We start from the raw sequence: 14,898 nt of genomic DNA, 5'->3' as shown, positions 1-14,898 counted from the left end.
AAATGAATTCATGGGCTCTTCCTGCAGTCTTATAATTAGCTGAAAGGAACAGCTTCTCCTGTATTTTATATGATTAATATTTGTCTAAAATTTGTTATATTAATACATGCCATTGGCAAGTTCAGTATGTCATTAAAATGACAGGACAGTACATCCTATGTAAGTATCATGTACTTCAGAAGCATGCTGCTCTGATTTCTTGCAGAAGGGATAACCAGTCCCTGCAAATGTATTTTCTACTTAAGAAAATCCACATAGAATGCTAGCTCTTACAACTAACATGCACTCAGCTAAATTGCCTACTTTTCTTCCTTCCAGATTACCATAATTGCTGCAAATTTCTTTTTCTTTTTGTATCCTGAGATCACTGAAGAAATTTATCAGTCCAGTATTTGATCACACTGTTAATTTTAATTCTGCAAAAGCTTTGTAAACACCTGAAGGAGATTTCAGTTTGTCTGTCTGTTGCCCAAGCATCAGTCTTTTTACTCTATGAGTAATAACTCCTTATTGTTTGCCAAAGCAGTGACAACCTAAGGTGAAAAGAATACCTGTAATAAAGAGGTTCAGAACTAAAACCAGAATAGTTTACCACAAATGCTTGTTGGTGGATTTTTAATACCTTCTCCAGCATCGTTAACTAAATGTTGGTTTTGCCTTTGTTCTGAAGAGTAAGTATCTAGAGACACAAAACCAGAGTGTTTAATGTTTCACATGGTACATCCCCTTTATTATTGTAATCACAAAACATGATTTTGTACAGGAATGTTAAAGTGAGCATGAATTGATGCAATTAGATTTGTTTCATAAAGATCAGGTAGACATACTACAGAACATTGGATTGTAAAGAACAAAAATATCAGCTTTCTGGCCTTGCAGTGCACACTTTAGTGCAAGTATTAAGACAATAGTGTTCAATTCAGCAATGTATTGCAGAACATCATGCCACAGTCCACTTTCAGAGAGGGTCAGGACATGCAGCTTGTTAGTAAAATGCTGTGGTATATAAAAAAAGCCACATGTTAATTCATAAAATATATAGTGGTTTATTTGGATGATTTAAAGTGATTTCACTGTGGAATTTAGTTTTATCCAGGAAAACATCCAGCGTGTCTTGTCATTTGGAATAATCTTCTTTCAGGCAATGGCTTTGGCTTCAGGTAGGAATGCCTCCCAGTATTTTATTAGCTTGAAGAGAAGGGAAAATCACTTAAGTACTAAATGTTGGAAAATACAACACATACCTACCTCCTCTTGTGGCAAACTTGCCTCCACTAAAGTAAGAACACAGGTGCTTACTCATTCATGATGTTACATAGTGCAATTAAAAACACAGGTAATAAATACCCAAATCTGCTCATAGCCACAGATATGTTACCACGTGTTGAATAAAATTCTATGGAATGCAATTATACATTTTTTTGAAAGCTCAGTCTGCAATTCTTATGTCTAAGAATACCTTTCTTTTTTTTTTTTTCAATTAAACAAATATGGAGGGTTATATTCCTGGAATGAAAGTCCAGACACCTTTTGGGGAACAAGGCCAACTTCTGAGACACTGGAAACTGTTTTAATGCTTTACAATATTCATTAATATTTCATATTCCTAAAACAAAAGAGCAATAAACATTTAAGTATTGAAGTTCTGTCAGTAAGGGTATAAGTACACACTGATTACAACTTATTCTAATCTGTAGGTGGAAATACTACTTTGGTTTTGGAGGATGACAAGACCATGAGATTGCCCATATCCCTAAGGGAGCTCCTCCCTTGCTTTCCTGAATTCCAGCTGGGGAAGGGAGTATGGCAATAGCTGGGAATCTGCTATCATCATGGCATTCTCTAATATGGTAGACCAGTAGTTCTTTTTGTTTTGGAAATTACTATATTTAAAGCCCAGCTTTTTCTAACAACCTTTATATGGAACGTATTAAGTATTAACTTGTACAAAACTTGAAGTTTATCTTACCTGCTGCTGTGTTTGCACTAACGACTCTAAGTACTCGATAATAACAGTTTTAAAGTCTTTCACTCGTTCCTTCTGTTAATAAATAAATTATGGAATATTAATCTCTTAATGGATTTTACTTGGAATGTCAATATTGTCTAAAGTAAAACTGTCATTTAGTTGGACAAAATTATACATGCCTCAAATCTTCCCACTTCCTTGCGAATGGTTTTGGAGATCTGTTCAAAATCTTTTTCCCCTTGCTGAACTTTTGTCTCCCACTGGCAAAGGAAAGACACGCAGAGGTAAGAGTTTGTGTTATTCATTCAGTCTATCAGTATCTAAGCTTTTTTTAGAATATTGATAGTCATTTATGAGCTAAAAGGACTCATGTGATTTTTTTTGCCTACTTAAGAGAAAGTCTTACAATAACAATTTCAAATTTGCATAATAGGATGTCACCACATCAGTTACAACAATACTATCTTTAAGGTAATTCTATCTGTAGAGAAAATGTAAAAAAACCTTAGTATGGCTACTAGGAACACTTTATAACATTTAAAAATTATTCTTTAGAAAAGAAAATGGATCTCAAAGGTTTTATTTGCTATTCGCTTTACACGTATAATAGGAAATTAGTCTAAATTTGTCTAATAAAGCACCAGAGTCTCAAAGGTTAATTCCCTGTACTCTCCTCAACCCAGAAGAGACAATTAAATCTTCATCTCTGCCTACAGTCAAGTATATTAATACCTCTATCACATTGCTATTGAAAAGCTACTGAGGATGTGTTTGCTTTCCAATCAGAACACGTTGCTTTAGTAAACCAACGCACAGGCTTTCTTTTTTAGGGTAAACTGTTTTCATAGGAAGTAGGAGTAGAAAAGTTATTGCAGGTAAGAAGATCACTAGAGAAAAATTCAGAGGGAAGAGTGTTTCTTACAGGGTTTTGCCATATTGTATCCTGAGATACCTGTCAATAGGTTGCATCTCCTTTCTTTCTGCAAAAAGACATGCAGCTAGACCAGATCACCAACATCTACATTACCCTTTTGTAACTGCTTTACACACCTATTACATTATGAAGTGTAAGCTATCTGTGCAGATACACTGAAGCCACATGGAGGCTAGCAGTTATTTAAAATGCAACTGTATCTGTTCATCTCAACATATTAACTGAGTCATGTGAACATATTCAGTAAAATTTATCTTCCTCAGAAAGAGAGTGCAGGGAAGCAACATGCTTCAATGTAGCACATTCCTGCTTGCAATCCAGTGGTGCTCCTTACCCACTTATCCATTCAGCACTGGATTCTATTGACCACTGGATTGCTTTCTGCATTTTGTGTTGCAGAGTGAAGCTACTATTGTCATATGACAAACATCATTTATGTTCCAATAAACATCTCTGTATTTATATTTTTAGTTTATATTTATTCAGAGTCCCTTTACTGCCTTTTTAGATGTGCACTATGAAGCAGTAAGTCATAATAGGATGCCCTTCATGAAAGAATAGCCTAGAGACTTACCTAATAGCTCACACAATATAAAACACAGCTAAGGAAAGACAGATTAAGACGGCCTGTGCCTTCCTACCACATCAACTAGAGGTGCCTGAGATTTCTGTGGAAGTCTCTACAGATCTAACAGATCCAACAACATTCCAGTTTCATCATGGCCAAATGCCAGGTTCTATGCGAATTACCACAGGACAACAGTTTGCCTTGTTAGATGCTATCTCATAGTATCTATAAGATAGTCAGACATTATCTTACATCTGACAAGGAGAAATTTCTCCTTCAATAAGGTATTTCGAGTACTGTTGTTTACCCATGAAGAAACAACTGAGCCATGAATGATGCTCAAGCTGGGTAGGCTTCCACTTTGCCATTTCTCTGCCAGAAGGTCCACTATTACAGAATTCAGCAACTCTGAACACATTTCAATGGCAGCAAAAACTTTCAATCAGTACATTTAAATTGTGAATTTACTAAAAAGCTTCTCTAATGATCTAATAAAGTAGGAAAATTAAGTCCTTAAGATAAAATATAATTAATTCTTTTAATCTTGGGACTGGGAAAGGATCACTGATTATTTCCTATGACTTCCAATAATCAAGAAATGTATTGTGAATGGATGGGTGATATCAAGAAAGGGAACCAGCAAGAATGTGGTCACACAAGAGTGATACCAAATTTTCTCAATAAACAAAGGCCTTTATTCAGAAAGTCAAGTTAATGAGTAATTCCAATGCTCTATGCAAAGTATATTGATGGGCAAAAAGCATGTGGTTAGTGACCAATGAGGAAGCCAAACAAAGCAACTGTGTAAGAGAGCTTGAAATCTGCAATAATGTTCTTCCATTATTTAATAGAGAGTACTGAAGCATAATTAGAATGCATTAGTGTTAAATAATTAAGTTGTCCTACCTCCTCAATTTCCTTAGTGAAGCATGACAGAAAAAGTGTATAAATTATGACACTTCAACATGTTCGATTTATTTTTACTGAAATTACACCATCTATACATGCATATATATATATATATATATGGGTAGATATGCTACATAATTAAGGAAAACATGGGAAGAGTTGTCTATTGGTGGCCTTTGCTAGATTTAGACTAGTCATCTTAGATTTACAAACAAAGAGATGCTCTGCTGCCTATTCAAGCAATCGTTAACAGTTAAAAGCATTATCTTGTACACATTCCCCTCCTCCCATTTCCCAGACTCTGTATAGACAGTATTAGCTGCCTTACAGATCTTAAAATGAATAACAATTGCACACATCTAGTATTTCAAATAAACTCCTTTCAACAATTTCAGTAAACATGGAAAACAGCAAATAAGTAAATGGTTTGTAAATAAAAATGGTATAAAGCAGCATTAATGCAGAATGAATGAGCTAATGCAGCAAGTCTGACCTCCAGAATAATGTTTGATAACATTACCTCTTTTATCTCATCTTTAGCTTGCTGCAATTTGTCAGGTTTGTTGGCAAGTTGGAGCTTCGCTTCTGCTTCACGTTTTTTTTGTAAAGTAACCTGAGCATCTTGCCACTTCTGCCAGCATTTCATGCGATGGTCGAACACACCCTGTAAGAATAGACAGATTTATGAAACAACTGGAATTGTTAGAGCTATCTAGATTCTCAGCAGGAAAAATAATTCTGGATAGCTGGAGATTAGCTCGGTTGGTTAGAGCATCGCACTAGTAACACCAAGGTTGCGGATTCCAACCCCATGTGGGCTATTTCACTTAGGAGTTGGACTCAATGATCCCTGTGGGTCTCTTCCAACTCAGCATATCTGTGTGAAGTATACTCAAAGAAACCTTAGTGTGTCTCCCATGTCTTGCATTTCATTTGACAGCACGCTTGTAAGGCTCAACACCTTCCACAAATAACAGAGTACTTAAGAAGAGCCCTTTTCAGAGCAGAGACTTTAGTGCCCCAAACCATTTTATGTGCCTTGTTCCATCAAAGCACTACCAAAACAACCACTACAAAGGGTTCTATTATGCAGACAATTCCCTACATGCAAATTCTAGCAAACTTTTGTGCATACTGATTACATGGATATTCAGCAACACATTTTTGCTAGCAATGGACACAACAGCAGAATCAAAACATACATACTAATAATAAAAAAAAAGAAAGTGAAAAGAAAAATATGTACTTCCAATAACCTGGAAAATTCAAAGGTAATTCGAGAAAGAATTCATGGACACCCCTTCCCATGTCAAAACCTACTTATGCTGTGAAGTGATGTTTATACCTAAGTTGAGTATTTTCTTTAAGGAGATGTAGACCCAGAAATTGAATTTTTTTCTTACTTACAGAAACTACTGGCTATCTAACAAACACAGCTCAATTATGTTCTTGAAAATTTATGAGCACAGTATTAAAATAAGTAATCTGAAAGAAGCACAGGTACAATATGCTTAAACACAGTTGAGCACAGTGTCCCCAAACACTGTATACAATCAGTACTGCTCAAAGTAGATTTGAATTTTCTCTGGATTTTACTATTCCATTCACATTTTTGATCACAACTATTTTTATAATTGGAATAACTGATCATGAATGCATTCATTTTACTCAGCTAGAACTTCAGGCAAAACTTAACTGTCTTAACTGTGTTACAACGTGTGCAAATGCACACAATTCATTTACCCCAGATCTGCAAGTAGGGGAATGTTACTCTAAACACAAAATCAGTATTTTTCTTACTAGTACTCACCTTTACTGCAGCAATCAGACGAATGTAATCCCCAAGCAGCTCTGAGAACACATAGAAATCAGCAAAAGCTTGTTCTTGATGCAATTGATCTATCTTCTCCTCAACTTCTGCAAGCTGAGACAAAGCTCTAGATAGAGCAGTGTGGTCCTCAGAGTTACCTAACATGGCAGCACTTTTAGCAAAAGCAGCTGTGTTGGCTGAAAGTTCTGAAACACAGGAGTAATGTTCAGTACAACATAGTTAATTTGTTATACTACTCAGCAGCATAGTTCAGTGGAGCAGAGACCTCGGGCCAACTTCAACCCTAACTTCACCAACGGAAAAATAGAAGCTAAAGGTCATGGTAAAATACACAAGGAGATCACAATGAGCCACACTTAAGAGAAAGACTCCTGTGCAAAAACTCTCCACCAGTAAACGTTCTGCTGAGTCTGTTAATGTCATGCTTACTCTGTCTAGCAAAAGACTTAGAAAAAAATGTCACTTCAGTGCTATCCAACTGCCTAAATGAGAGAAAACGCAAGCCCACAAAACAAAAGCCAAGCCACTCACAGAGCAAATCCAGAACAAGTTTACACCACAGTGGTTTCTTTAAGTTCAGAGTGGAAAAAACCCCAACTCTTTCACCAAAACTACCACTCCCCTGAGTGGAATTTATTTCTGTTGAAATGCTTTATTGACTTTTAAATAACTTTTATTGTGCATACTCTAATGTATTGCCACATTCTGACATGCCTTAAAATAAAACATGAACAACACTCACACATCACATCTCTGGAGGTAGTTTTGAGTTTATTCATTAACAAATGCTGGTGTAACTGTATCATCAAATCCTACCTAAGTAATCCTGTACAAAGTTAAGTACTATGAAGGCCCTTTGAAGAAATGTTTAGTCCCAATTACTTCAAGATTAAAAATGCAGGTTTGTTTGCAGCTCTGCTACTCCTGCAGAATCATCAAACACCAGAAGTGATTGCAAAAAGAAAACGTCTTCAAATTTGTGAAACCTTTACAACTGAAACACAACTCTTAACCAACCAACCAGCATTTCTCAAAATCTGTAAATCAGATGTCAAATCAACAGTAAACCAAGATTTCCATTTTCCATTACTTCTCAAATACTCCTTAGTCCTGAGGAGAGTTGGCTAAAGATTATTTTACTACAGACAGTAATTTGTGCTTAGAATTCTGAGAGAACAACTTATGACACTCTCATGCACTTCTGAAAAAGCTCAAAGGTGAGACTACATTTTAACATAATATGATAGTGTCAGAAAGCATGATCTTCCTTGAACCACAAATTACAACTGTTGGGTTTTGCTTTTTTTTATTGATTTGGGGTGTGTTTTTTGGGGGAACTTGGGGGTTTTTTTAATCACTTTATGAAAATCCATCAAAAAAGCAAAAAGCACAGGCTGTTTATAAACTTACAGGCTTTACTTACCTTTAAAATAGGTAAAATAAGTAAACAAAAAGGTGATAGTCTGTGACTACTCATCTTCCCAGAAAAGTTTCCTGTAACAGTACCTTTGTGATATATCATTATGTGGACAAAAGGAAGAAACGCAAATTCCTGTGTAAGAGCTTAAACTCAGTTAACAGAGCAATACTGAACCAAAAGATGTTGAAATGGATTTATGCAGCCACTTCTTGTTCAGAAAGAAATTATTCTTGCCATGAGACCTAGACATAAATTTATGAGTGTCTACTGCAGTAGACTCACTTCATAGGTGTGGTATTGAAACAGTGCAAGGGGAGGGGGGAAGCTAAATTGATATAGCAACTCTAGGAATGACAGGTAATCTGGTTAAATTTAAGATTAAAAAGATTTACAAAAATACTAGAGCAGTTTAAGATAAAAGGTACGATTAGAAGATTTATGCATTAGAATACATTGCATAACTAATAATTAGTTAAGAGCTCTCACATGCCAAGCTCTTGTGTCATCAACATTTCCTAAAGTTCATGCAGTCACATAAAAGCGAAGTTACCTTTTCTGTGGCAGACTAATGCTTCAACACTGGCATGAAGTTTCCTAAGTTGCTGATCCAGATTCTCAAATTGCTGCTGTTTTTCTTCAAACCACTAATAAAAGATGAGTTAAGCATTACAAATTAGATTACCAACAACATTTCTGGTTCTAAAGAAGCAAATTATCCAGGTACTGCCAGGGTGGCCAACTGATACAGCTAAGAATTCAAGCCAATAAGCAAATTAATAACCCATTTTCTACTTCTACAGCTTTAAAATGCAATTGTTGAGGTTCATTAATTCGTCTCATTATTCAAGCCAAAAAATCAGCTCTTACTGCATCCGATTCATTCATCTTGATTGTCATTTTGTTGACAGCGTCGGCAGCCTTGTTCACCATCCTCAATATTCCTGCTCCACTCAGAGCCTGGGTGTTAACCGCTCTCGGCAGCTGGAATTGAATGACAAATAAGGGCAAACAGACTGGTTAAAAGGATGGAGGTTTAACTGGGCACAAGGGGGAAAGAAAGGGATATACTGTTTTCTTTGCTCCTGTGTGTTTCAATATTGTGGAATCTAATTTCTCAGATTTACTACTTTTACATTCTCAAGAGGAAAACTTAAAAATATAGACTATTTGCTTTTCTTCTACACCTTTACATTTAAATGGAACAAACAACCCACTTGTCCAAAGCTGTTATGAACTAGCCCAATGTCCTAACAATACAAAGAACAAACTATCACTACAGAAATAGAAAAGCTTAGATTTACAACAAATTAGACAAAAGAAATTCTGTAAAACATTTATCTATAATGCAAGACATGCACTGTGTGCTGATTATAAAAGGTTGATGACTTTTTGCTTCTCAATATAGGCTCAACTTCAAAACCTACCTCAAGTTTATCAAGACAACTGTGTTATCTGTGTAGGTACTGAGAAATCCTCAGAGGTAAGTTAAGAAACTTTACATTTTATTGGTATTATTACTCAGGCTACACTGAATATGCTACACAAGGTGGCCCCTTTATCAGACCACCCACCCTACATATGATGTTTTGTCTGTCAGCAGCATTGACAAACCCAGTGTAAGTTATCTATTGATGCTTTTGTCAGTAGTGAGGCCTCTGTGACTTATTAATATAACTAAGATACTGACATCAGCCAGAATATAGTTCAGTATTACAGTGAAAACACTATGCACATTTATAGAGATATTATGTATCTTTAACAATATATTTAGTATTGTGAAAGGTTCCAGATTGATAGTACAGGCGGGACTGAAATCCTCTGTTCACAAAACTCCCAGTTTGGCTACCAGCATTGCTAGCATTTTCACACTGTCCTACCAACAAAGCTTATGCTGAACTCCTAGAGGTAAGAGAACTGCTTTCAAGCTAGTTTAATTCTTGATTTGTTTAACAATCCGTAACATCAATTATGGACTTTCACCATGTATGACCAGTTTTACTCAGAACTGGAGAACAAGTCACTTGAAAAGTCACTGTAGAGCAAACAGGTTTTTGTCACTACCACTCCAAGATTTAAGATAGCCAGAGGCACACCATTATTTAAGTAGCCTCTGCCATTCTATCACATGAGAGTTACAGTCCAATCCGATTTTATATTAATTTAGGGGATTAGGTCTCAATACAAAGGGAATACATTGCTTGGTATGTTACTGTATCAAGAAACAAACAGAAGTTAAAAGAACTTAAATACCTCAGAACTTTCCAAGAATTGCCTTAAATCTGGATCCTGTAGCAAGGTTGGGTGCTTTACTGTTCGCTGTAGATACCTATGATTTTAAAAATTAAAATATCAGCTAACAAAACAAATGTGCCTGACTGAAAGTAATGCAGTGCCATGTACTCCATACAACAATATAACACACTAAAGGTCAGGCAGTGGTTTGTAACAATTCTTTTACATCAGAAAGCCTTTAAGGTGGCACCTATCATAACTGTATGTTCCACAGTGGTAAAATATTACTTCAGATTTTCAACAGCTGAATAAAGGCCTACTCTTTTAATACCATCCAATTTACACCAGAAAAAAAATGAGCTTGTTTAAACATTCTTGTATAGTGCAGTTAACAGGGTTTTTGTTACAGGTAATTCTGATCATTAAAGTAAATCTTGGACAAGCGACTTGATTATGAACCAGGTATGACCTACTTATAAACTGGATAGACTACAGTCTTCAACGGATTTAGTTCTAAAGGACTAATGAACACACACACACACAAGACTAAAAATCAATGCAACTCCTTCTCTGTGCAAGGGGAAGGAGGATTTTTTTTGCATTGCTGCCTAGATAAAATGTGTAATTTTTCTTTTATCACCCATTGAGTATGATCACCAGATTCTTATTTTTCTTCCTAAAGAACGTAAGGGTTGCAGTGAAACTATTTTATATATTAGATTGCTCAACTTTTCTTTGTTCTATACTCAGTATCAAGTACAAGTTAATGTGGCAGTATACAAGGGACAGGACTCTTCCATAACAAAGATACTAAAACGGTATCAGCTGTATAACAGCACTGGGTGACAGAGATCCAATATCTCTGAAACCAAAATTCAGCTAGTCACATCAATGACATCAATGTACATAATCAGAAAGACTTTGACTTTCAAGTGACTGAAGGACTCTTTTACCCATCTCTCTGCTCAATGGTTGATTTGCTATGGAACAGAGATGCTGCTGTGCCTTAATTGCTTCAACCCAAAACATCTAAATAAGCTAATAAAGACAGTTTTACTTACTGAATCTCTGTGATCTTAATTTCAAGTTAGAAATAAACTATCCATAATCTTCTCTATGAATAATGCCACATTTCTTTTTCTTAATTGGGATTATCCCATTTCTCCACAAAAATTTGACAGCTGTATACAGCCTCCAGAATTCTTCTAAATAAATTTTAGTTAGATGCACATATTACCTTTCTAGAGCTGCTCTTCTTTTCTCTACAAATTCAGTAGATGAAGAATCTTCTTTCCCCACTTTAACCTTGGTCATGCCTTGAAGAAAATGGCATCATTATGATTTTATTTTATCACAGATAAATATTTAACGTAACTGATATGATTAGAAGATAAAGCTCACCTAAGTTTACATATTTAATTCAAATTACAATAAAAAACACTACACAGGAACAGAAAAATAATCCAAAACATCAACACTTCATGCAACATTGTTTTGTGGCTGAAGCTCTATGAAATATGCAATTTCCTGTAACATATTCATTGTGACTAACAGCTACACAAAACTAGGTCAATTTGCATTTGTGAAGACAATCTAAATGCCAATCAGAGTTTTACTGGTAATTCATGTTGAGAAGAAGAAAACAGTTAGCCATCCAAAGCAGAATAGAAAAATAAATCACAGGTTATAAGCCTGTTGATCGCTAAGTTTATTATCAATATTTTCATTCATTCATTTCTTCAAGTTCTAAAGCTAGTAATTTTTTAGTCAACTAAGGCAAGCTTGCAAGTTCTGAAAATTCTGAACAACTATGAACTGAATGAAGAATAAAATCAGCAAAATAAAATACATGCAGCTTTAGAGTGCTTCCTCTGACCAAGAGAGCGGCCAAAAAAACTATGATGGTGAGCCAGTTATTGATGTGCCATTGTATGCGAAATACGCTCAATCTCAGCATCAGAAGAACTTTAAAACTGTCGGACTGAGGTCACTATTGTTCATGCAAAATACCTAAAGGTTAGCAACTTGAGTCCTACTAAAAACACCATGAAACACTGGACATTCATAACCTGTTCTCAGTTCCTAAAATACAAGAAGGGTATTTTATGATACAAGTCCAATATGACATAGTCCAATTATGATAGCTGTAGTGTATTTCTTGCTTTCTTTGTTCTGTGCTTCTCCAGCTAAAAGTTCCACATCTGTGACTCTGAATATATACTCCAGGGACCTGCAAGGTCAGCAGCTCCCAGTGTTGTTCCCTATCCCAACTCTCTTCTGGCTTTACAAGTTTCACACAGTAGACCATAGAGAAGACAAAGACAATCCTTACAGAAACAAGGGGGAAGCCTTAACCCCTCCAAGAAGCCTTAGTTTTCCTTTTCTCTGCAACATGATGAAAATAAATCTGATAGGCATTTTTTTCAAAGGTATATTAAATAGTGCAATGTAACTGTAAATCCACAAGTTTATCTGTAAAATCAGGTAGGTCTAAGTAAAAGGATTAAAGTATTCAAAGGTGAGGTAATTCACATACCTCATCTTTTTGCATTACAGTATTACTATATGTTAACATTTCATTGCAGAAAGCATGAAATGCTGTACTCAATACAAGAGATGCTTCACCTTAGAAGTTTGAACAGAGGTTCATAGAGAAAAGACTGAATACATAATCAAATGACCAGTATGAGAAATTCCTAACCTGTGATGGTTAATTTCTAGAAATCATGCCACGTTTTTTTTTCTGCTAATGTAAGCCTATTTGAATGCAAGAATAAAGGCTGATTCTACAGCCCAAGCACCCCTCTAAACCCCTAACAGGAAAGATCCATGACTTAAAAGATTGCTTTCTTAAAAAAAAAAAATGTGACTTTCACACCCATGTGTGTAAGTAATGAGGCAGTTTGGATGAATGCCCAGCTCTTAACCCACCACTGACTCATTTTTATCCTTTTGTTCCAGTCAGTAATTCATCACTTGAATTTGCAGCTAAGATCTAGAATTCCAGCCCCTCTCACTCATTACCAAAATAAAGTTGGAGCTTAAAACTCCAGGTGTTATCAACAGTGTAATGAAATGAACAGACCAAGGACTTTTGTACAATAGGACACTCCATAACACTGAATGTATGACATTATATATTATGACTTTAAAAATAAACATGTGCAATATAAACACTATATATCATCTTACTTTCAGATGTTTTGTCAGCTCTCTGCTGTAAGATGCGTTATTTTAAAACAGTCTAGAATCAATGCCTTCTTTTCTCCAGAATTACAGAATCACAGAATTACTAGAGCTGGAAGGGACCTCTGGAGATCAGTTAGTCCAATCCTGCTGCCAAAGCACAGTCACCTAGAGTACACTACACAGGAATGTGCATTTTGAATGTCTCCAGAGAGGGAGACTCCACAACCTCCCTGAGCAGCCTGTTCCAGTGCTTAGAAATGTATTGACTACATGCTTTTGAACAGAACTAAGTAACACACATGCAATGAAATTAAACTTTCAAGTGATAGTTTCATACTCTTCTGAAAATGTCCTACAGAACCTGTGTTTTCCCAAGCTACCCACAGCTTAAGAAAGTCTCAATACAAGAAACTGGAGTGGCAACCAGTACTTGCTTACACTGCAGTAAGTCCCACCTTTGTATAGATTTTCAGGTGTATGAATTTTTATGCTGGTTTTGTTCAAGTTGTACCTGCAATCCAGTCTAAGCTTTGTCTTGCAGGTGAATTTGACTGATGCAAGCACTACATTTCCATGTAAATGCAGACTGTCACAAATGCCTTAAATGTCGTATCATTCAAAGGATGTGACTGAAAATCTCATTCCATCTTTGTAAGGCCTTTGGAATTAAACTTATTTTTGTTATACTAAAAATTGATTATTAGAGAATCACACTTTACTTTAAAGATCTACTAAAAATTCAGGTCAAATTTTCAGTCTCCCAGACTTCAAAATGCAGGGCTTTTCCACAGAAGTATAATCATGAATTTCCCAAGACTTCTGCTGCCTACATGTACTTAGTCTCCCTACTCCTGCTTATATGAAAAGCTGCTGCTCCGACTAAACTACTGAAAAAGAAGTCTTGCCATTCCCTACCTATTAAACAACATTCTAGAGTCAATCACTTATTTATATGAGTAACACAAAAGTCTTCAACAGGTTTTATTGTTTTAAATGTTTGGTTATTTTTGAAGGACTTCTACTACTTCAAAATCATAAAACTCATTAATGCATTAGGCATGCTTCTCAGCTCATGGAGAAAGGATCTGATCCTTCAAGGCATTCATGAAGACTAGCACCACTCAAAATTGAGTTTTCATTAAAACCCTGCATAATTCATGAGAAGTTTTGCATTCACCATGATAAAAAGAAACAGAACTGAAGTATTAGAGAGGGGCAATATTATGTTAGAGACCAGAGTCGTGTCTAGTGCCCTGTCATATTTGGTCCGTGGTTGTGCTTGCTGATGTGGCATGAGAAAATACTGTATACTTTCCCTTTGGAAACTCGAACTGGAAGAACGAAATGTTAGTGTAACATTGAACTGGTGGTAACTTGGCCTCTGACAAAGGAATGATACAGAACAGAGACACTGTTAGCCTGGAGTCAGCATCCTGAGCTGATGCAGTCTCAGCTCCTGCACCAGCCACGCACAAGTTGATGCTGCGCTGCCAAAATTCCACTCCAGAGAGGGAGATATAAGGTGAGGTTCTGGGCTGAGGAGGATCAGATGTACATCATTTTGATCCAGGGGATGCCCTGAAGGTGCACTGCCTGCCTACCACACCTGACAAGTGCCATGCTCCATTCTCTTTCTCCTGCTCAGTGGCTTCTCAAGATTCCAGGGGTTGGTAATGTATTGTTTTCTGTCACGAGCAACTGATACATTTGCTTTGTTATTATAACTGCATTATAGGAAGAAATTTAGTTTGGATACTAATACATTTGCTTTGCTACCTCAGTCAGGTTTTAGCATCTTTTATTTTGTGCATGGGAATCCTCCTGAACCTGTAACATATATGTATGA

At 36.1% G+C, this 14,898-nt stretch overlaps 1 protein-coding gene across 2 annotated transcripts in view; it reads right to left on the bottom strand.

The window, feature by feature from the left end:
• Positions 1–686: 686 nt before the first annotated feature.
• SNX2 (sorting nexin 2) overlaps positions 687–14,898 on the bottom strand; it is a 30,652-nt gene continuing 16,440 nt past the window's right edge. For both annotated transcript variants that reach the window (XM_071580477.1, XM_071580479.1), the window contains exons 7-15: positions 11,101–11,179; positions 9,882–9,957; positions 8,499–8,612; positions 8,182–8,275; positions 6,191–6,396; positions 4,901–5,044; positions 2,149–2,229; positions 1,970–2,041; positions 687–1,188 (exon numbers count right to left, since the gene is read on the bottom strand). In XM_071580477.1, coding sequence (XP_071436578.1) covers positions 1,138–1,188; positions 1,970–2,041; positions 2,149–2,229; positions 4,901–5,044; positions 6,191–6,396; positions 8,182–8,275; positions 8,499–8,612; positions 9,882–9,957; positions 11,101–11,179 — 917 coding nt within the window. In that variant the 3' untranslated portion in view covers positions 687–1,137. The remainder of the gene's footprint in view (positions 1,189–1,969; positions 2,042–2,148; positions 2,230–4,900; positions 5,045–6,190; positions 6,397–8,181; positions 8,276–8,498; positions 8,613–9,881; positions 9,958–11,100; positions 11,180–14,898) is intronic.

This window comes from Pithys albifrons, chromosome Z (genome assembly GCF_047495875.1).
Source record: "Pithys albifrons albifrons isolate INPA30051 chromosome Z, PitAlb_v1, whole genome shotgun sequence".
NCBI lineage: Eukaryota > Metazoa > Chordata > Aves > Passeriformes > Thamnophilidae > Pithys > Pithys albifrons.
The sequence above is the reverse complement of the archived record's forward strand: the minus strand, read 5'-3'. Positions and strand labels throughout refer to the sequence as shown.